General features: G+C 34.5%; 6 protein-coding genes across 7 annotated transcripts; 1 reads left to right on the forward strand and 5 right to left on the reverse strand.

Moving 5' to 3' along the window:
* Positions 1-859: 859 nt before the first annotated feature.
* On the reverse strand, positions 860-2190 carry LOC107189254 (peroxiredoxin-like). The gene is made up of 3 exons (XM_015577742.1): positions 1855-2190; positions 1461-1681; positions 860-1387 (listed from the first exon to the last, which is right to left on the reverse strand). The coding sequence occupies exons 1-3, from the start codon at positions 1897-1899 to the stop codon at positions 928-930; spliced, it is 726 nt and encodes a 241-aa protein (XP_015433228.1). The 5' UTR covers positions 1900-2190; the 3' UTR covers positions 860-927.
* A 256-nt stretch (positions 2191-2446) lies between these two features.
* Positions 2447-5484, reverse strand: LOC107189252 (negative elongation factor A-like). Its single transcript, XM_015577740.1, has 6 exons — positions 5251-5484; positions 4446-4878; positions 3947-4363; positions 3674-3873; positions 3496-3595; positions 2447-3241 (listed from the first exon to the last, which is right to left on the reverse strand). The coding sequence occupies exons 1-6, from the start codon at positions 5482-5484 to the stop codon at positions 3009-3011; spliced, it is 1617 nt and encodes a 538-aa protein (XP_015433226.1). The 3' UTR covers positions 2447-3008.
* Positions 5485-6360: 876 nt separating this feature from the next.
* LOC107189253 (cellular tumor antigen p53) lies at positions 6361-7992 on the forward strand. The gene is made up of 3 exons (XM_015577741.1): positions 6361-6541; positions 6828-7047; positions 7132-7992. Exons 1-3 carry the CDS (start codon positions 6459-6461, stop codon positions 7855-7857), a joined length of 1029 nt encoding a protein of 342 aa, XP_015433227.1. The 5' UTR covers positions 6361-6458; the 3' UTR covers positions 7858-7992.
* A 179-nt stretch (positions 7993-8171) lies between these two features.
* Positions 8172-9943, reverse strand: LOC107189234. Its single transcript, XM_015577718.1, has 4 exons — positions 9702-9943; positions 9413-9626; positions 8488-9330; positions 8172-8411 (listed from the first exon to the last, which is right to left on the reverse strand). Exons 1-4 carry the CDS (start codon positions 9941-9943, stop codon positions 8172-8174), a joined length of 1539 nt encoding a protein of 512 aa, XP_015433204.1.
* Positions 9944-10839: 896 nt separating this feature from the next.
* On the reverse strand, positions 10840-11988 carry LOC107189230 (oxysterol-binding protein-related protein 11). The gene is made up of 2 exons (XM_015577714.1): positions 11702-11988; positions 10840-11228 (listed from the first exon to the last, which is right to left on the reverse strand). The coding sequence occupies exons 1-2, from the start codon at positions 11934-11936 to the stop codon at positions 10876-10878; spliced, it is 588 nt and encodes a 195-aa protein (XP_015433200.1). The 5' UTR covers positions 11937-11988; the 3' UTR covers positions 10840-10875.
* A 766-nt stretch (positions 11989-12754) lies between these two features.
* Positions 12755-18110, reverse strand: LOC107189208. Of its 2 annotated transcripts, none has more exons than XM_015577693.1 (15): positions 17855-18110; positions 17540-17594; positions 17127-17395; positions 16853-17038; positions 16650-16782; positions 16404-16570; positions 15045-16328; positions 14757-14970; positions 14504-14668; positions 14230-14344; positions 13975-14162; positions 13662-13896; positions 13416-13582; positions 13088-13328; positions 12755-13001 (listed from the first exon to the last, which is right to left on the reverse strand). In XM_015577693.1, the coding sequence occupies exons 1-15, from the start codon at positions 17905-17907 to the stop codon at positions 12814-12816; spliced, it is 3660 nt and encodes a 1219-aa protein (XP_015433179.1). In that variant the 5' UTR covers positions 17908-18110; the 3' UTR covers positions 12755-12813. The 2 variants fall into 2 exon arrangements, with proteins under 2 accessions (XP_015433179.1, XP_015433178.1); XM_015577692.1 differs by having other exon boundaries at positions 17540-17597.

The raw sequence follows: 18110 nt of genomic DNA on the forward strand, positions 1-18110 counted from the left end.
TCAGCTATACTGTTTTGCTGAACTTCAGTTCTTGCGAAATTATGCTGTTGTAAATTATTACCTATTTCGATAATTTAGGGGTTAAATGTATCGACAGTTGGGATAAGTAAATATTTTAAAGTGTAACAGTGTTACGTCTGTGTTTACCCACAAAGAAGGAATAATTGCATCAACGCGAGGAATTGAATCGAACAGTATTATCGAGGAATTACTTAATTATTGCTCCTCTTCCTACGTAAATTCAAGGGATAGTATGTACTTTGGTACCAGAAACGCAGAGAAGGGGTAATCCGAAACGGACTTTGAAAGATTTGACCTGCCGCTATTACTTCCATCGCCACAAAGAATCAAATTAACCAGCACAAGATTGCTGTTCCCCCTCTATCCCGGATTCCACCCTCGAATCCTCCACATCACACGCGTACATACGAGCGTTCACGCACCTTTTTCTTCCCCTCTTGCTTTCTATTCGAGCATTACGAGCCACCATGCCCTTTGCTTCTGATTGAAACGAACCGAGTACACCCTTGTTGGCAAGAAATTGTAAGAGGTGCATGATTACATAAACCGCGTATATTGTCCTTTATTTAATTTACTTTTCGGAATATTTTATCGAAAAGGGAAAGAAGTCGTAATACTTGCATAATATTACAAATATCATTGATAGTCAACAAACATCTATGGAGATTATAAGAATATAATGGAATATAATTTCTGCTTTAAAAAATGTTAATCAATGAAATATACAATAACTGCATTATACTTCGTTTCAAAGTTTTATTTTATTGTACTTTGCTGTAAATACATAAATATCCCAAGTATAAGCATTAAAGGTAAAGAAGGAGTTGTTTCTGTGGTTCAAAGATTTGTGTATATATTACTATATATTACAGTACATTATGTTGTATAAAATATTGTATTTAATTTTCAATTCACTGACTCAAAGTATTGTTTGCTATCCTTTGGATTCGGTTTTATGGTCTTAGAATCTGGCTGCCAATTAGCAGGACAAACTTCTCCGTGTTTTTCAACGTATTGGAATGCTTTGATAAGCCTCAGTGTTTCTTCAACACTTCTTCCAACTGGTAGATCGTTCACACTAAGTTGTCTCAGTATTCCTTCTCTGTCTATTATGAACAATCCTCGCAAGGCTACTCCAGATTCTTGAAGGAGAACACTGTATTTGTTTGATATTTCTTTCTTAAAATCACTTAGAAGGGGATAGCCTAAATTACCACCCAAACCACCCTGTTTCCTTGAAGTATTAATCCAGGCTAGGTGACTGAAGTGAGAGTCTGTAGATACTCCAATCACTTGTGTGTTCAAAGCTTTGAACTCTGAAATTTTCTCACTGAATGCTATTAACTCAGTGGGACATACGAATGTGCTACAAACAAAGATACAAAGTTACTTGCAGGAAAGATTAATTTGTCTCCAATTTTAATGTACTAGAAACTTACAAATCTAAAGGATAAAAAAAAAGAACAACATATTTGCCCTTGTAGTCACTCAGTTTTATTTCTTTGAAATCACCATCAACCACAGCTGTTCCAGAGAAGTCAGGGGCAGGTTTCTGAACTTGAGGTTGACAACAAAAAAGCTTGGAACTGACACAGATGTTACGTGCATTTTCTACCAGTGTTAGATTCTTGGCTTTTATCAACGTTGATACACTGAAAGCCTGCAAGCATAACATAACCATATTTATTCATACACAACCCTAAATTCTTAATTACAAGAATCAGCCCATAAGCATTGCTTAAATTCCAAAATAATATTCGGAAAACTTGCCTTTTATTTTTATTCAGTTAAATAATGAGAAAACTATTATTTTAGTCAGGTTGGTTAACTTACCGCTTTGCAAGCCTGAGGACGCAAAGACATTATCACTCGAAACATTGTAAACTTACGAATTACTGATGTTAGTACGAAAGTATTTATGTAAAAAAAACAAGACTTTTAATTCCAGTAAATCACAGAACCGCTTCACTCATCGGTAAAAGCCGGATGTATATAAGTAGAAGTCTTATATCCGGATTTTAAAGAGGTTATCTAACTCACTTCTCATCCGAACGATGGATGTTAATCATGGACATCAAAGGAAACCATTCAATTCGTTAAGTTTGCTCGACCAATTATCAATAAAATATTAGTTTAAATATTTATAATTATTCCTTTCGCGAAACAGTTAAATCCTTGCAGACAATAGGAACATAGAGGGCAGCATAAATCAGAATGCTCAATAACCTTGAGTCCGAAATTATATACATACATAGAATAACAAGAATTGTAATTCGGATTGACCGCTAAATCTGAGATAATCACACGTTAATTAATCAATATAATCATATTTTATTCAAATAACAACATTATAAGTTTTATACTCGTCCTTATTAGATGGTGAAACATATTTATATATTCATATATGTAAATTTTAATTGCAAACGATAATCATTGCGTTTAAATTAAATGTGTCTGGTTGCTCCTAAAATGGAAGATATTACACTATCTACCAATAAATAGCATTTGACTTTCTAATCGGGCGATAATTGCTTTAAAAGTTGGTTCGTCGTCGGTGGAACCAGACATGCGGCCGAAGGGACCAAATATTTATGCTTTCGTAATAACTGAACCAATTGCATATGATGTTGAACAAAATTCTGTTCAATAGAAAAAGAAAACTGAAGTCTATTACGTACTCTCTTCAGCAAAACGAGTACGGAGTGTCATAATTTTTGTTGCATGTATTTTCGGTCAACATAACAGTTCGTCCACATTATATGTTCAACATGTACATGCTTCGAAGCTTAAATACAGAAACGTGATATACAAGTCTGTTTACACCATACGGGACACATAGGCCATATTGTGTTTCGTACACTCAATTCTTTTTTTACTATACATAAAGACAGACTCTGCAGCATAGAAAAACGTCATTCAAGTAACGACAGAGTGATTGACCTATGTAATCTTGGTCTGACCACAATCATTTTGGTTCTTTTTTTGTCTTAATTGGAAGCCGTGGCAGTTGCACTAGGAGCTGGTGTCGTCGTAGACGTCGATTCTTCCGTCACGATTCGTCGATTCTTTTTTATCCTCTTCCACTCGCCATTCGTGTAATTCATTTGAAAGTGCGTTTCAACCAACATCGGTACAGTGGTTCCATCCGGTTGTGTTACCTCTTCGATGTTCTCTGACAGCATTACTGTGACTATATTTCCTAATTTCGGACAAGGATTATCTGAAGAAAAAACAATCACGTCATAAGTAAAACGCCTCTAGAACATTGTTACAAATTTTATATGTTTAAACAGCTGGGGTGAATTTTAGTTCTTAGCGTTTCCGCTTATAATCGTAGAGGGTGCAACAAGACAATTAAATTTTTACAAAATCAAGTGCTTCGGGATATGTGATAAAAGTCTCCAAGATATTTGATTTATCACATACACTGTCTGTAGCAGCATACATGTATTGATATAAAAAATAAATACATACCCCTGGAGCCAGCCATGAAACCTAAAATAAGAGCTTTCTCTGGTCTAGTAACTTTGTTAGCTGTTCTAAACATTTCTTGTGCTTCTAACATTTGTTCTCGCTAAAAAAAAAAGAACTTTGTTATTAAAGATAATAACCATTGATTCTATTCCATTAAAAGCACACTGTTCGTACGTACTGTAAGAGATAAACCCTTTCTTGTATTGGCAGCTGCATTTGCTGGTTGCGCAGTAGTTTGTATACGAATCTGCGTAACGGTTTGAGCTGGTCTAACGGTTTGCACCCCAACGGGTGTACTTTCTACCGGTGTAATAACCGTTGGTGTCGTGACCGGTGGTACTATTGTACTTGGAGTGGTTGGTGTCGTCGGGGTTGTTGCTATATAACAGTAACTTCATTATTTTCCCATACAATTGATGCACATTATCAATTCTATAACATGAAAACGTACGGGTAGGTGGAGTAGTTACTGTTGATGCTCCACTTGGTGTGGTAGGTGTTACATAAGACTGTACAGACACCACGGGAGTAACTGGCGTAGCGGGTGGATTAATTGAAGCCAATCCTTGAGCATACTCTGGTGTAGTTGATGTTTCTGTTGTTGTTGTCGCCGTCGTCGATGCTGCAGCAGCTGCAGCTGCCTGAGCTTCTGCAACTTTCTTTTGCTGCTCCTCTAATTCCATCATTCTCTTTCGTTTCTTTGCTTGAGCATATCCAATTGGTTGCTCGTTAATGTCCAACAATTTAATACCACCATCTTTACGGATTCTACTACTAAGAGGTGTTCTGTTAGACATTGAAGAACTTGTGAGAGCTGGCGATCGAAAACCGCTTGTTGGAACTCTGCTGGGAATACCTTTTAGTGGCGCTGAAAATTAGTGGCTATGTTAGTTCTTGTTTGATTTTATATCTTTTCAAAATACTAGTTATAATTATACACATGAGCTTACTGGTGTCAGTCATTTTTCTAGGCATTCCTCTACTCCTTACAGGCACCGTAGGAGCAGTACTCTTTTTTAAATTACTCGCTGCATCTGTACTTTTCTGAAGCAACTCTGCTCTTAAAGCGGCACTTTTTGGTTTCCTCTTCAAAGTGAAATGCTTAACTGGTGTTGGCTGTTGACCAACCACTGAAGTAAGTGCAGTCTTATTAAGATAGTGACACTCTAATGGAAGCATAGCAGGATCATTCTGCTTTTTCAAGAGTTTTCGAAGATCATTAACTAACTCCCCAAAAATAGGTCTATGTTCATCTAGGTCTGTGATGTCTGTATTCAAAGAACCAGTGGAAGGAAAAGTCTTCATCGCTTCGGATAACATTGATACCCATAGCTCACTATCCAGTGATGCCACTTCAATAATCTCTTCCAGTTCCACACGCCACTGCACAATTTAATGGAATTATTTGTTACAAAGTGTAAGTAGGAAATACAATACATTGGAAATTATAATATCTTCAAAAGTTCATTATACTTTATAAAAACACTAACAACTGGCATTCATAGATTGATATCACAGTTAATTCTGTAAGAAAGACTAATCACATATAGAATATAGTTGTTTACTACACGTTCTAAAAACATTTATCAGTTGAATAATGTTAAATAAGTGGCGGGCGCACAACGTGTACGTAATCATGACCAAATATTTATTGCATTAAACTTGTCATCGCAAGTTTCTTAGTTAACACGTATAGAAAATATCTTTCCGCTTCTCACTTTTGTTCAACGTTCGTAACAAGCAAACTGTCCTCACCTCCTCGACATTCCGTCTCGGTATGTGGAAAAACGAAAGGAGTAGTTTGAGTTTAACTTGCGTTTGAAGATCTGGAAAACAGTCTTTGATGTTCCGCAATACTTCTGCATTGAGTTGTGAACAAATTGAGCTTCCAGTCCAGCTATCATTTGACGTTCCAAGCTTGTTATGAAGCCACAACGACGTATCACTATCCCTCACATTCGCCATATTGGAGTCGTTTGTTTCGTACATTTGACGTACATTGCCGTAGTGCGCCACATGTTATTCCCGCCATAAAATAACGTGACACTTATTCATAAAATATATAAGTTATAGACACTACATCCAATTTAATAAGCAAAACGCGTAGAGTATAACTGACAGTCAAAATATAATTGGTGGACAAGTGATAACGTGCTTGTAAAATTTGTTAAGATGACCACCGAAGTGTTCTTCACACGTTTGAACAACCTCCTTTCTAAAAGTTTGAGACGAGTAGATCTCAAAGCCCGCCTGGACCTATTACATTGCTGTAAGTCAGTGCACAGAATAGGAACAATCATTTAGATGCAAATGGGGTAAGTTCTTATTAATAACTAGATGAGAAAATCCACATTTTTTATGACACTCAAATACCGAATATTGTAGCGCATTCACTACTCGTGAATTTGTTCTAGCAACAAAGCGTTTGTATTAACACCGACAAGCTATAAGAATAGACTTTTCATCTTATGGGAGTTAGTGACCCACCTGAACTGTAGCACCGACACCTTAAAAAGCCTGTGATTTTAACGACCTTTACGTTATGAGAACGGTGAATCTGCGGTGGGTAGTGACACTAAAATGGAAATGGGGCAATGTCGCCCCAGAAAAGTGGACCTAAAAAATACATTGGGTGAAATGTCTGCTCCTATACCTCGTCTGTGGTATTAATAACTATGAAATTCTTTTTGAAAAATTTAATTTTATTCATCATTTAATTCATCTTAAGAAACTAATTAAATATACATATGTGTATACTTATAACGACTGCTGCATAGTTGATCTATACAAAGTGATTTCACAAATTGTATTGTTAACTATGACCGATGAAAATTATCCTTAATTTAACAAAGGTTTTCCCGCGGATGCAATGGCGTCAAATGGCGTCCTTTTGCGGCAACGTGCGTGTTGATGTTTAGTATTATTGTTGTGACATTAAGTGGCCAGTAAAGAATTTCTAGAATATGACAAATATGAACGGTTTTTCAGACTCACAAGAGTCTGCTCTACTTGAGGATGATGTATTCTCGGAATTACAACGGGAAATGTAAGACATGATATTTTATAGATATATGTAATAGTCTTGTTTTAAAATCGAGTTTCCTCGTTCTAAAAATATGCTCAATTATAATAAAACAAAATATATATATTTCCTCATTAATTACAATCTCAGACAGTTGATGTTTTCGTTATATAAGTATAATAAAATTTGTAATTATACGTAATATACTAGTTAAATTTCTAATGATAATTCAGGGTAAACTGAATTTTCAGTAAATCGCGAAGAAAACATTATTCTTATTGTATATGGTCTTTTTTGTGATTTGATGCAGAGGAAGCCAAACATTACCATTGCTGACAGATAATATGTTAGATGAAGTAGAGGAAAAATATAGTTTCACCCAACAGTACACAGAATGTACAGAAATAAAAAATGAATCTTCAGATAGAGAATATTACCAAGAAACTGCAGCTCCAATAAGGGAGGAATTTGCGGGATGCTACGATTTTCAGTTCTCGCTAGCTAATCAGGGTTCCAGTAAACATTGGGTTGTAAGTAATTTAATAAATTCTTGATTTGTCATGACATAATAATTTGAATTCTGTATATATGATTCATGTTTTCTTATTATATAGTATTCTCAGATATTGAGAAAAGTGTTTATTCTCATGGATGAGACACTGCCAGTGCGTTTCAAATGGGATCCACCAGAGGATGGTTTATTTTTGCGTACTACCATGGTTTTTAGTTTGGATCAATATGCATCAGATCCAGTAAAAAGATGCCATAACCATGTGGCCGCAGTTAATACAAACAATCGAGATATAGATCCAAGAATAATAAAACATGTTGTTCGTTGCTTGGATCATTCAAGCATGTATGAAGAAAGGAACGAGCATTTGTCTGTATTGACACCTCTTCATACACCTCAAGCTGGATCACAGTATGTGCTAATGAATTTCAAGTTTCTGTGTAAAAACAGTTGTCCATCTGGTATGAATCGTAGACCCACAGAATTAATTTTTAATTTAGAAGACAGTAAAAGAACGGTATTAGGTAGACGCAGGCTTCTTGTTAGAGTTTGTAGTTGCCCAAAAAGAGATTTAAAAAAAGAAGAGTCTGAAGTAACAGAGGCACAGCCTGAGGTTAAAAAGAGGAAACTTTGTTTGCCTGTTGCTAAAAAAATGATGCCTTCGTGTGACACCCATGTCTTTAAGGTTCAACTCAATATAATTGGTAAAGAAAACTATTTAGCAGTTTTAAAATATGCGTACGATATTATGGCTGGCCAAGCCTCGCGAACCGGACACTATGAGTTTTTTAAACCATACATGGACGACATATTGCGCAAAACTCCGTGAGTTTACAAGTTTTGTGTCTTTCATATTATCTTATGTGCCTTAAAAATTCGAAGTAAGTATGTTCTATTGTTATATATTTATATGCATTACAAATTGAAGTAATGCATATTCTAACACAAATAACTCAACACCACTTTTAACACAAGAATATGCATTTTATAATGCATTACTATACAATTTGCTTCAATATTTTTATACTAATATTGTGATATTTATAACAATTTGTATACCGAAGTATACTGTACTTGTTAATCTTTTATTACGATTATGATAATAAATAAATACTTTTGTTACATTTTTTAACATTATGTGTCTCATACATCAAATTGTTCATGAAGGCTGCACTCGTCTAATTGAATGTTCAATGTGTGCAGTGATAAAGCGCTTGGCAATGGCGCAATATGTTGTGTTGATACAGTTACGGGAATTTCAAGGCTGACAACGCTTCTTCGCAGTTTTATTTCAGTACCATTTTCCCCTTGGCCATGCAAAGTCCATTCCCATACATTCCTTCCTCCCCTTGTACATGAAATCCAGACAGCTTCCTGATCGTACTGTACATTCACAATTCACAATATTATTTTTCTTATAATAGTAGTTTAAATAACTTTTTACAATAGAGAAAAATACCTGGAGGAAAAAAAGGTCTCCACCATAATGTATTACATAAACAGCATTAACACCAAAAGGAAGTGGTAATGGTATCTGTATATGAATGGAATAAAAATGTACTTGGGGTACATCATGAACTCCACTTAAATGTTCCAACACTATATCAGATGTAATAAAATCTCTGCAGTCAGTTTGTTTCGAAAGAGGGCATACTATTTGTGCACAGGTCACGGAATCCATAGAACCTTCCCAAATGGGTGTAGGGGGTACACTGGACATCAAACTGGCAGTGCTCGACATTCTGCTTACAGCATCAGTCTGCGAATGATCATTGTTAACATTTCTCGGAATTTCTCTCGATAACTCTCCAGTGCTCGCAGACTTCGTACGATCGCATAATCTTAAACGCTCTGTGAATTTCAAATTATTCATCAAGGCTTCATTCGCATTGCATGTTTCATTGGCGACTGTTGTTAAATTATCCGCTGAAGCGGCTTTCTCTGCTCCACCGAGAAATAATTTACTTAACAATAACTGACGTGCTTTCAAAATTGCACCGTTACTTTTTGATCTCTCTGATGGTGCTCTTCTGCTTTTAGTTTTGCCAAAAAGGTGATCTCGAAGACTCCAACCCCGATATACAGTGTCATCACATGAATTGTTCTTTATCTCAAAAGCGTCCCGAAATATTTTATGCAGTTTGTCTGCAAGCAAGCATCGACCTTGACCCAATCTAACTCTGCAGACTGGACAACGAGGTGTTCTTGTTCTACATCCTACACAAATGATATGTCCGTGAACACACTGAGAAACCGGGGGCATTGAACTGTCCAAACAAACTGGACATTCTAGTGCTCTCACCTAAGTAAACATAAGACTTAGTCTGGCAATTGGTATACCATGCATTTAAAAAAACAAGTTAAGAAACAATTAAATTACATACAACTCCAGACACTGCATTTGCAAGCTTACTGGCTACATCAGGTAGAGGTCCTTTTACAGCTATTCCTGTTTCTTGCTGCTCTTCTTCATTAGCATATCTCCAAACAAACAGATTTACATTGTGTTTCTGATGCTGATGAATCAATGTTGCAATTTCTTTTATTTTCAGTCCTATTAAATCCTTTCCATTGATGCTCACTAAGCAATCACCAGCTCTAAAATGTGATGGACAGACTCGTTTAAATTTGAAAATGCTATAATTACTTTATAATTTCACTTGCTAGTCTCACCTAAGACCAGCTGCATCCGCGAGACTTTCGGTTTCAACGCAGCTTACCCAAGGATAGGGATCCCATTTTGATTTTGTAAGATGAAATCCACAAGATTTGGCTTCCTTTATATTTTCTAATGTTACACAAATCTTTCCCGTGACTGAAGATACATTTGACGAATGTTCTTCTGACAAAGGTGTCATAAAAATTTTGACACCTGCTGCTTCAGTCAACAATTCTGGACTAGGTACAATAGACATATTTCTTCCAAAAACTTTTTTATTTCCAGAGTATCTGTTATTTAATTTTAACTAGCATTTCGGGCAGTCATCGAAATTACATTTAATATTAACTTAAAACACAGAAAAGTAAAATAAAATCGCTTTTGTGTCATTTCGTATGTCTCGGTTTATTATTATAATTACGATAACAAGAACATCAATTAGAATCTTGTATTAAAAGAGTGAATAGCCGTGATCCGCCTCTGGACCATACCATGATCATACTGATCAGGTTTAGTCTTTAAGTAAAGTAAAAGTCTGCTACTTGTTCACCTTCGCCTAATTTCGTGGCCTTGACATTTATTCTCCGGTTTATTCTACACCGTTGTTATTTGTCTTTTATATTTACGACGTTAACGCAATAGGAAAAACTTAGTTTCCAGTAAAAAAAATAAATGTGTTCAACATTTCAACGCTTATTTCATAATAATACGTTTTCCTTGGCAACAATGACCAATGAATGCACATGAGTGTATCTCTTTTCTCTTTATTAACATATCTACATGCAATAATTGCAAATAACTTGTTCAATCCTAATTTAATCTAGTGGAATAGATTTATACGAATCTATATGCAGATATAGAGAGTTTGTTGCAAAAGTCACTCTTTGCATTAACTCAAAAACTGCAAGTTTTTACATTTTTAAAATGTAACGATTTTTAGAGATCTTCAATACAGTAGGAGTATTATATTTAAGGAATATTAGAACACAATAATCATTTATCTCTATCTACTATATGGTAAGAAGGCAAACTCTCCGACATCACTGACTTGGAAGAACATACAATTGGATTGTGTTTAGAAGGTTTAAAATATATTCTGCAGAACATAATTGAAATGCATCCGATATGTTTGGATAAAAAAAGATTTCGGTAAGTCTTGGTCAAGAATGATAACATTTCCAGTAAGAACTATTGATATAATATGTTCAAACACTGACTCAGCGTATGTAGCGTAGTGTTTGCAGTGGCTTTAAGAACTAGAAGGTCAGGGTCTAAATTCAAGCTTGAATTCTCAATAGTTTGTGCTAATGCAAGATTGTGCTTTTCTACTTTGCTCAATTGTTCCTGACAATTGGCAAAAGCATCTAAAACTTCTAGTTTAGCCACTGGGTTTCTATTGGAGTTGGCTGAATGTTCCCTTGGAGGTAAAGGGGGATGACAGCTGGCAATTGCTCTGGTATACATTTCTGTGACAGCACGTAATTTATCTACCCATTCTTGTCGAGCTCTGGCATCTGTGGCTCTCAATTTAATCATATCACCTATATTTATACAATTATTATTACAAATGTATACATCTACTATTAATATAAAGTGAAGTATAAATATTTCATTTATGTAATAAGATTGGATCTTTACGCAAATATAGATTTTTATGGACTAATTTACAAAAATTTATCTATCATATCAAGGGTTCTACCAGGTTTAAAACAAAATAAAAACCTAATTAAGTTTTATTTGATTTTTTACTATACTCAGCTTTAGGCAATCATGTATGCCATAAATGCAGAAAACCCGTAATCTAATGACAAGAACATGGAAATAAAAGAATTTCAATTGTTTATATTGTCAATTGACCATGTAAACATGTAAAATCGGGAATTATTAATTATATTTTGTAATTAATAATGATCCAATGATCTTTGGAGCATGTATGTACTTTGAAATAATTACAAAGAAAATACAATTCTATTTGTATGTAAACAATAATATATAATTCTATTTATTGTTATACCTGTGGCAGAATTGACAGTGAATGTATTAGAATCTTCATCACTGGGTGCAATCACTGCACCAGCTAAATATATTGAGCATCTTGGTCGTTGATTCTTCTCGGATTCACTAAGAAAATAATGAAGTTCACCAGTTTCGGGACTAAGTATAAACCAACGGTATTGCCAGCCTTTCATGGCATTGGTATACTTGTGTAATAAACCCTCGTAAGGGTGTCTTATTTGAACGTTCATCATTTATTATTCCTATTGTTTGGAAGCCTCGTAATATTTAAATCAAACAGTTGCGTACAGCAATCTGTCATCTGAACTGACACATCAAGAAAGGCTAGTCAGATTTCTGTAAGTTAGGTTAGGCCGAAACGTAAATAAAGCGCAGCGGCCATGCTCTATGTATAATTCCAGCGTCAGATACAACATACAATTTGCTGCATCTCGTGTATACCCAATGGTACTGCTTTAGTGAACGTGGACTCCGGCTGATTTTTCAACTCCTAGACACTTTGCGGTAGACCGAACGCCTATCGATGAAACTACATTTAAGGCCGTACGTACATAAGTATATACCCGACTGTGGTTTGATCAATAAGTGTTCGATCCACCATAAAATTTCCAATTGTAAAATCAATCATAGTCTACGTTTGTCTATCTACTCTTATGACAGACATCACATCAATGAAATCTTCAAATAACTTACCATGAACCATTATACGGTTATAATATTCAAACACCAAGTCAATGTCGCTGACAATTTTATGTATTTATTATCAGACATGAATAATATAAAAATTGTGTATTTTCGCTTAAACGCTAGATAATCAATTTATTCGTCGTATCACAATAATCATACTTTAAAGCTTATGGAAGTAAAATATCGTATTGATTAACAGAAATGAATATAAGTAAAATGATCTTCATAAAATAAACTAATCTGAACTGTCTATTTAGATCTAGGCCAATAACATGTTCACTTCACAGTATTAAATTCTTGAAAATATAAAACTGTACTTTTAAAATACTTAAATGAACTCTGTCAACTAAAATTCCTTGTGGTTTATTTTCTTTCTTTCGTTTTAATAAAACATAGATCAAAATTGTATAATACCCCAGTCTTTTACTTCGATATTAAACCATCTTCAATTAATTTTTCTCGTATCAGTGGTAACTCCACATCGTAAATACGATCCTCTTCATTGTACTCAACAATCTTTACCTGAATATAATCATTGGGTACTATCGATTCTGAAATCTGTTTTTTTATTTCAAGAGAGGTGTATATGTTGTTCTCAGTAGGAGCTAAATCTATCCAAGAATAACGTAAATGTAGTAAACTGAACACTGTAAATAAAACCTATACGCAAGGAGAACCAGAGTTACTGTATACTTACTAACAACTCGACAAACACTTGCAAGTGCTTCAGGCGTAATAAAATCTTTTGGCATAAGTCGTATATTCTCATGAGCTATGTCTTCAATATTTCCAAAGTCAACAAAGAAAACGGTGCATGTTTCAGACGCTCGGCTACGGTTAAGGCAAACAGCACGATACCATCCACTTCCATCGTAAGCTAGGCACAGCTCTTCCTCACGAGGAATATAGGTTTTAGATGCTTCGCAATATTCCGTCATCTGTATCAGACGATATATAAATAAAGCAATGCCTAATACTTCCTTATATGTGATAACTTAACGAAATAAAATTTCATTAATAGTTACCATTTTGGGCATTATATCAAGAACATGGGTCACTAAGTTATAATCTAACGGGCATAATGTATATTTGTAACCGTCTTCTATAGAATGCAATATAATTGCTTTAACAATATCACCTACTTTTCCTAGGCTAATAACATTTAAATCGTTTAATGTGTAGCAAGTTGTATCTGCAACAAATTATTTTCGTGGTAACTGTAATTTAAATAACGTTATTTATTATTTCATAAATTATTCTTGTATAATCACCATCCTCGCCAGTCTTGTTCCAAGTAGGCACAAGCATTTCTCGTATGGTTTCATTAATATTTTCTCCTTTAGGTGATTTAAGATAGACGCCATCTTTAGACGGAATACCATCAAATGTACATGTCAGAGGAATTTCCGTTCCTACTAATACGCTGAGATAATCACTTATTTCTTTCGTCATATGAGTATCTTGAGGAACATCTTTTAAGACGATCTTGCTTGTACAAGATCGTAACTTTTGGGATATACCCTCGTTAGTACCTTTATCTAATAGCGTGTACTGTTGTTATGTAAATATGGAATAGTAACAAACCTGTTTTAAGTGATCGCTTAAAATCCTAAGTTTCTTTATACTGGTAACTTCTGTGTTGCCGAAATCAACGTATGAAATGGCAATTTTCTCCGCCTGTACTTTGGTAACGATTGCACGGTAATAATTGTTATCTACATAGTGAGCTATTACCATTTGTCCAACAACTGGTTGTTCCGTCAAGGGTGGAGCTAACATAAAAGACATATTGTCAATTTATATGAACCTGTAACTATTATTATGAAACACTTTGTGTACCTGTTTGAGCACATTTTGCAATGTTTTGCATAATATAGTTGTAATGCTCTAGATCTGCAGCATCCAAGGATCGCGCAAACAGGTGAACATGGCTCCGATAAGCAGTTAGACATACCTAAAGTAACCATTATTTAAACTAGGAATTTTCATAGATTAATTGTTAATTGAAAAAGATATTTGACATTATAGATATTCTTCTAGATTTATACTTTTACAATTGCTACACATATTACTTAAACGGGAATTCAGTTTGAAAGAGGCAATTGATTCAGACCTCGGATCCATTTTTTAATTCAGTATATTGTAATCCTTTTTGTTCGGGCATCGGAGTCCAAGGCTTTACAATAGCTTTAATTTTCTCCGGATCCTTCGAAAATTCTATTTCAATTTCGTTTTGTTGTTTACGGGACACGACTTTGAATTCATACTGCTCAGATGCCTGTAATTTACAATTGAAAAATGAGATACAAAATAATGCATGAAGCACACTTCATAAATTATTATACGACGTACACTGTGAAACTTACTGAAAACTTATGTTTTGTACCAATTACTTCACATGTAACACCAAAAGCACAAATATTTAAAAAGGTTTCTGGACAGGGCAGAGCTTTGGTAATCTCCATCATTCTAGCTTCATCTATTATAGCCATTTTTAATGGAGATTCCAGTGACAAAACATATCCCCTAAGCCAATCTCCATCAACTCTTTGACCACATATGATCTCTCCTATCTGAGGTCTACGAATTAAAATTGCTTTATTGTTAAACTAATAACTGTGTGTTGAGGCAATGTGTATATTATTAATAAATACCTGAAGTTGGTATTTCCTGCTTTCTGTTCACACATGGCAGGCAGATCATTCAGAAGCTTCTCAAAGTCATCAAGTGCGTGGTTGGTCAGTAATGTAATGCCATAGACATTGTTTCTCAATTCTGCATGGATCTCTAGGATACCTGTTACTCCATCAGGTACAGTATTTACTATATTTTCCAGTTTCTTGAATGAAGTTGGCACCTTCTCATTAGTACAAGCTTCCGAAGAAACCGGAACTTTATCAGCTTTCAAATTAGTCGGTATTGAGGATTCAACTTTCTGTACGGAGGTATCGTTTGTTTGAGCCTGTTCTACCGATACAGGATTTTCTTCTTGAATTTCTACGTTAATCACTTCACTGGTGTCAATAGATATCATTTTCACGGCTATTACATCTTCGTATTTGAGATGTTTATACTTTTCGTATGTTTCCTCGGATAAACGAATTTTAGCACAATATCTCGGGATAAGTTTGAACTTGGAAATCTCACGGAAATCATTCGTGTTCGCGACATCGTCGTTACCGTAATCCACGTAATGTACAGTTAAAGGACTCAGACATGTTACTACAGCTCTGTGCCATACACCCTCATACTGGACTGCATAAACTTGTCCAACTACTGGATTTACTTTCTGAGCTTTACTCGCTTCGTGTTGTAAATCAATCATTAATTTTGTAATGTGTTCATTGTCTTCTACCTTTTGAATCCAAAATTCACGACCTAACTGTACAATTATTCTTACATCTGTGAACTTCGATTTTGATAAAAATGTATGCTTTGAAAAAGCTATATCTTCTTCCATTTTCATTACATCTTCGGCGTTAAAGTTCTGACGCTTTTTAATGCTACTTCCAGAACTGTTTAACTTATTATCCACCGTTTTAACGGAATGCGAAAGGGAATCTTGAGACTTCTTAAACGAAGAGTTGGCTTGTTCTTCCATATTACTAATGGCTTGAGCGATATGTTTCATGTCGATTTTTCGAGTAGTTATGTTCTTTTTCACATCATTACCCTGGAGTCTATTATGTTGATCAGAATCAGTTTTAACAACGTTCGATTGATAACTTTTTGCATTATCATTACAAATATTTGCAGATGCCTCGGTAATATCTTGATCTTTTGAAACGGTCTTTGAAAGAATTTGATCTGATGATGCCGTGGTCAATGACTTTCTTGGTCGACGAAGAGGCATTTGAACAGATGAAATACCTCTAGTAGGTATTTGTTCTTCATATAATTGTGATATGTTCACAGAATTCACAGTACTCACCAAAGCTCTAAAAGTAGTGAGTAAATAATCTTTCAATACCTAACATATTTACAATAATTAATATCGTAAAGAGCACACTTACGGAATAGCTTGACATTTAAATTTATGTTGCGGCCAATCAACTACTTGGCAATTTCTACTACAGTAGAAACTGTGACACCTTTCGCATGTAAGCTTTGTTATATTTGAACACCTCTGACACTTACCCACTGTATTTTGTAACATATCTTGACCATGTTGATACAAACCCTATTAAATCAAATGACTATGTTACTACCTAGGGCCTAGATTTATTAAATTTCCTTTCTCTGTCAATATTCTTACTTACAGAAGTACGTTTTTCATACACTTTACTAATGTGATTCTGAACTTCAGGATATGGATCTGGGATTTCATACATTGTATATCCTCGCCCAAGGGACACGTGTCTCTTACCATCTTGTGTAATAGTTAATTGGCCTCTAGAATATTTTTAAAGGAATGATTACACATGTATATGCCACATACAAATTACAAATATTAAAATAATACCTTGTCCATAATGCATTTGTATTTGCATAAGGTTCTGCATTTTCATATGGATTATATGTATGTGGGTCAGAAGGACAGGTATATAATAAATCACTATCTGCAGTGTAATTGTATTTTGGAAGGTCCGTATTTGGTTCTATTCTTTTAAATGTCTCTAGAAGTTTTTCTTTTCCTTGTCTTGGTACGCTATGCATAATTACAATTCATTTATTTTAACATATATTATGACTATTCAATAATATTGATAAGTAAAGATATATAAATAGATACTTACAAAGGTCTATCTACAGACTTAACATCTTGTATATGATCTTCCCATTTTTCATCTTCAAAAACAGATGCTTTTGTAACTTTCACTTCTTTGGATCCCTTCTCTCTGGCAAATGACACTTTCAAACGTAAAGGTGGTACATTATGTAAATCTTTAATGGCATTTTGAGCTTCACGACTTGTACTATATGTAATGTATCCCCAATCGGCATTTGGTCGGTAAAAATGTCCAATAACTTCTCCATAATGAGTAAAGATTTGCAAGAAACCATGCTTTGAAACATTGAAAAATTACAGTAAATTTTACATCATCATATACAATGATCAATCATGTGCAGATAAATTTGTAATCTTAACAAGAACATATATTAATCTTTATACATACTTTCATTTATATTAATCCTTACATATACATACCTCGTTTAATTCCCCGGGCAAATTATTTACGTGTATCGTATATTCTGCGTTAGCACTGCTTTAAAAAAAATGTATTTTTGTATAAAAAGAGGGGTAAAAAAATATCCGTAATTTACTATTTATTATACAAATGAAGAATAAACAGGCCGAACAACGTGCTGCTTGGAAGAGTACACACGTGACGTATTTCAAACCCACACAATAAGGAAACAATTCGAAAATTATACATTTCAAATTGAAAACTATATGAATGAATAGAAGAATGATATACTGTTGATAAATTTATTGTTATAAACATTTTAATCTTGCTCTTACCTGTTAGACACCCGAGTGTCTTTTGTTAATACCCCAAACTGATGACACGCCATTGTATATTTTATTGTTTATCAATTACAAAAAACCTATAAAAGTGTCTGTACACACTTTAAAAGTAGAGAATACAATTTGAATGGAACTAACTGTGACAAATATATCAATTTCAAGAAAGATTCAAAACGCAATACTTAACAATACGAAGTTTGAACCGTCTACATACTACCGACCAGTACCGGCGTACAAACGTGTATCATAT

Source organism: Dufourea novaeangliae, unplaced genomic scaffold (genome assembly GCF_001272555.1).
Source record: "Dufourea novaeangliae isolate 0120121106 unplaced genomic scaffold, ASM127255v1 scaffold146, whole genome shotgun sequence".
In the NCBI taxonomy this organism is placed as follows: domain Eukaryota; kingdom Metazoa; phylum Arthropoda; class Insecta; order Hymenoptera; family Halictidae; genus Dufourea; species Dufourea novaeangliae.

Coding starts and splice junctions, on each gene's coding strand:
- LOC107189252 (XM_015577740.1), bottom strand. CDS start 5,484: ATGTACGAAACAAACGACTCCAATATGGCGAATGTGAGGGATAGTGAT. Junction 3,874..3,946: donor AGTAACTACTCCACCTACCC/GTACGTTTTCAT, acceptor ACTGTTATATAG/CAACAACCCCGACGACACCA. Junction 3,242..3,495: donor TTTCATGGCTGGCTCCAGGG/GTATGTATTTAT, acceptor TTTTTTCTTCAG/ATAATCCTTGTCCGAAATTA.
- LOC107189230 (XM_015577714.1), bottom strand. CDS start 11,936: ATGATGAACGTTCAAATAAGACACCCTTACGAGGGTTTATTACACAAG. Junction 11,229..11,701: donor CACTGTCAATTCTGCCACAG/GTATAACAATAA, acceptor GTATAAATATAG/GTGATATGATTAAATTGAGA.
- LOC107189254 (XM_015577742.1), bottom strand. CDS start 1,899: ATGTTTCGAGTGATAATGTCTTTGCGTCCTCAGGCTTGCAAAGCG. Junction 1,682..1,854: donor GTCCTCAGGCTTGCAAAGCG/GTAAGTTAACCA, acceptor TTATGCTTGCAG/GCTTTCAGTGTATCAACGTT. Junction 1,388..1,460: donor TTTTTTTATCCTTTAGATTT/GTAAGTTTCTAG, acceptor CTTTGTTTGTAG/CACATTCGTATGTCCCACTG.
- LOC107189208 (XM_015577692.1), bottom strand. CDS start 17,907: ATGGCGTGTCATCAGTTTGGGGTATTAACAAAAGACACTCGGGTGTCT. Junction 16,571..16,649: donor TGTATGAAAAACGTACTTCT/GTAAGTAAGAAT, acceptor TTGATTTAATAG/GGTTTGTATCAACATGGTCA. Junction 13,583..13,661: donor GAACAAGACTGGCGAGGATG/GTGATTATACAA, acceptor AATTTGTTGCAG/ATACAACTTGCTACACATTA.
- LOC107189234 (XM_015577718.1), bottom strand. CDS start 9,943: ATGTCTATTGTACCTAGTCCAGAATTGTTGACTGAAGCAGCAGGTGTC. Junction 9,627..9,701: donor GCGGATGCAGCTGGTCTTAG/GTGAGACTAGCA, acceptor ATCACATTTTAG/AGCTGGTGATTGCTTAGTGA. Junction 9,331..9,412: donor CAAATGCAGTGTCTGGAGTT/GTATGTAATTTA, acceptor ATGTTTACTTAG/GTGAGAGCACTAGAATGTCC.
- LOC107189253 (XM_015577741.1), top strand. CDS start 6,459: ATGACAAATATGAACGGTTTTTCAGACTCACAAGAGTCTGCTCTACTT. Junction 6,542..6,827: donor TCGGAATTACAACGGGAAAT/GTAAGACATGAT, acceptor GATTTGATGCAG/AGGAAGCCAAACATTACCAT. Junction 7,048..7,131: donor GTTCCAGTAAACATTGGGTT/GTAAGTAATTTA, acceptor CTTATTATATAG/TATTCTCAGATATTGAGAAA.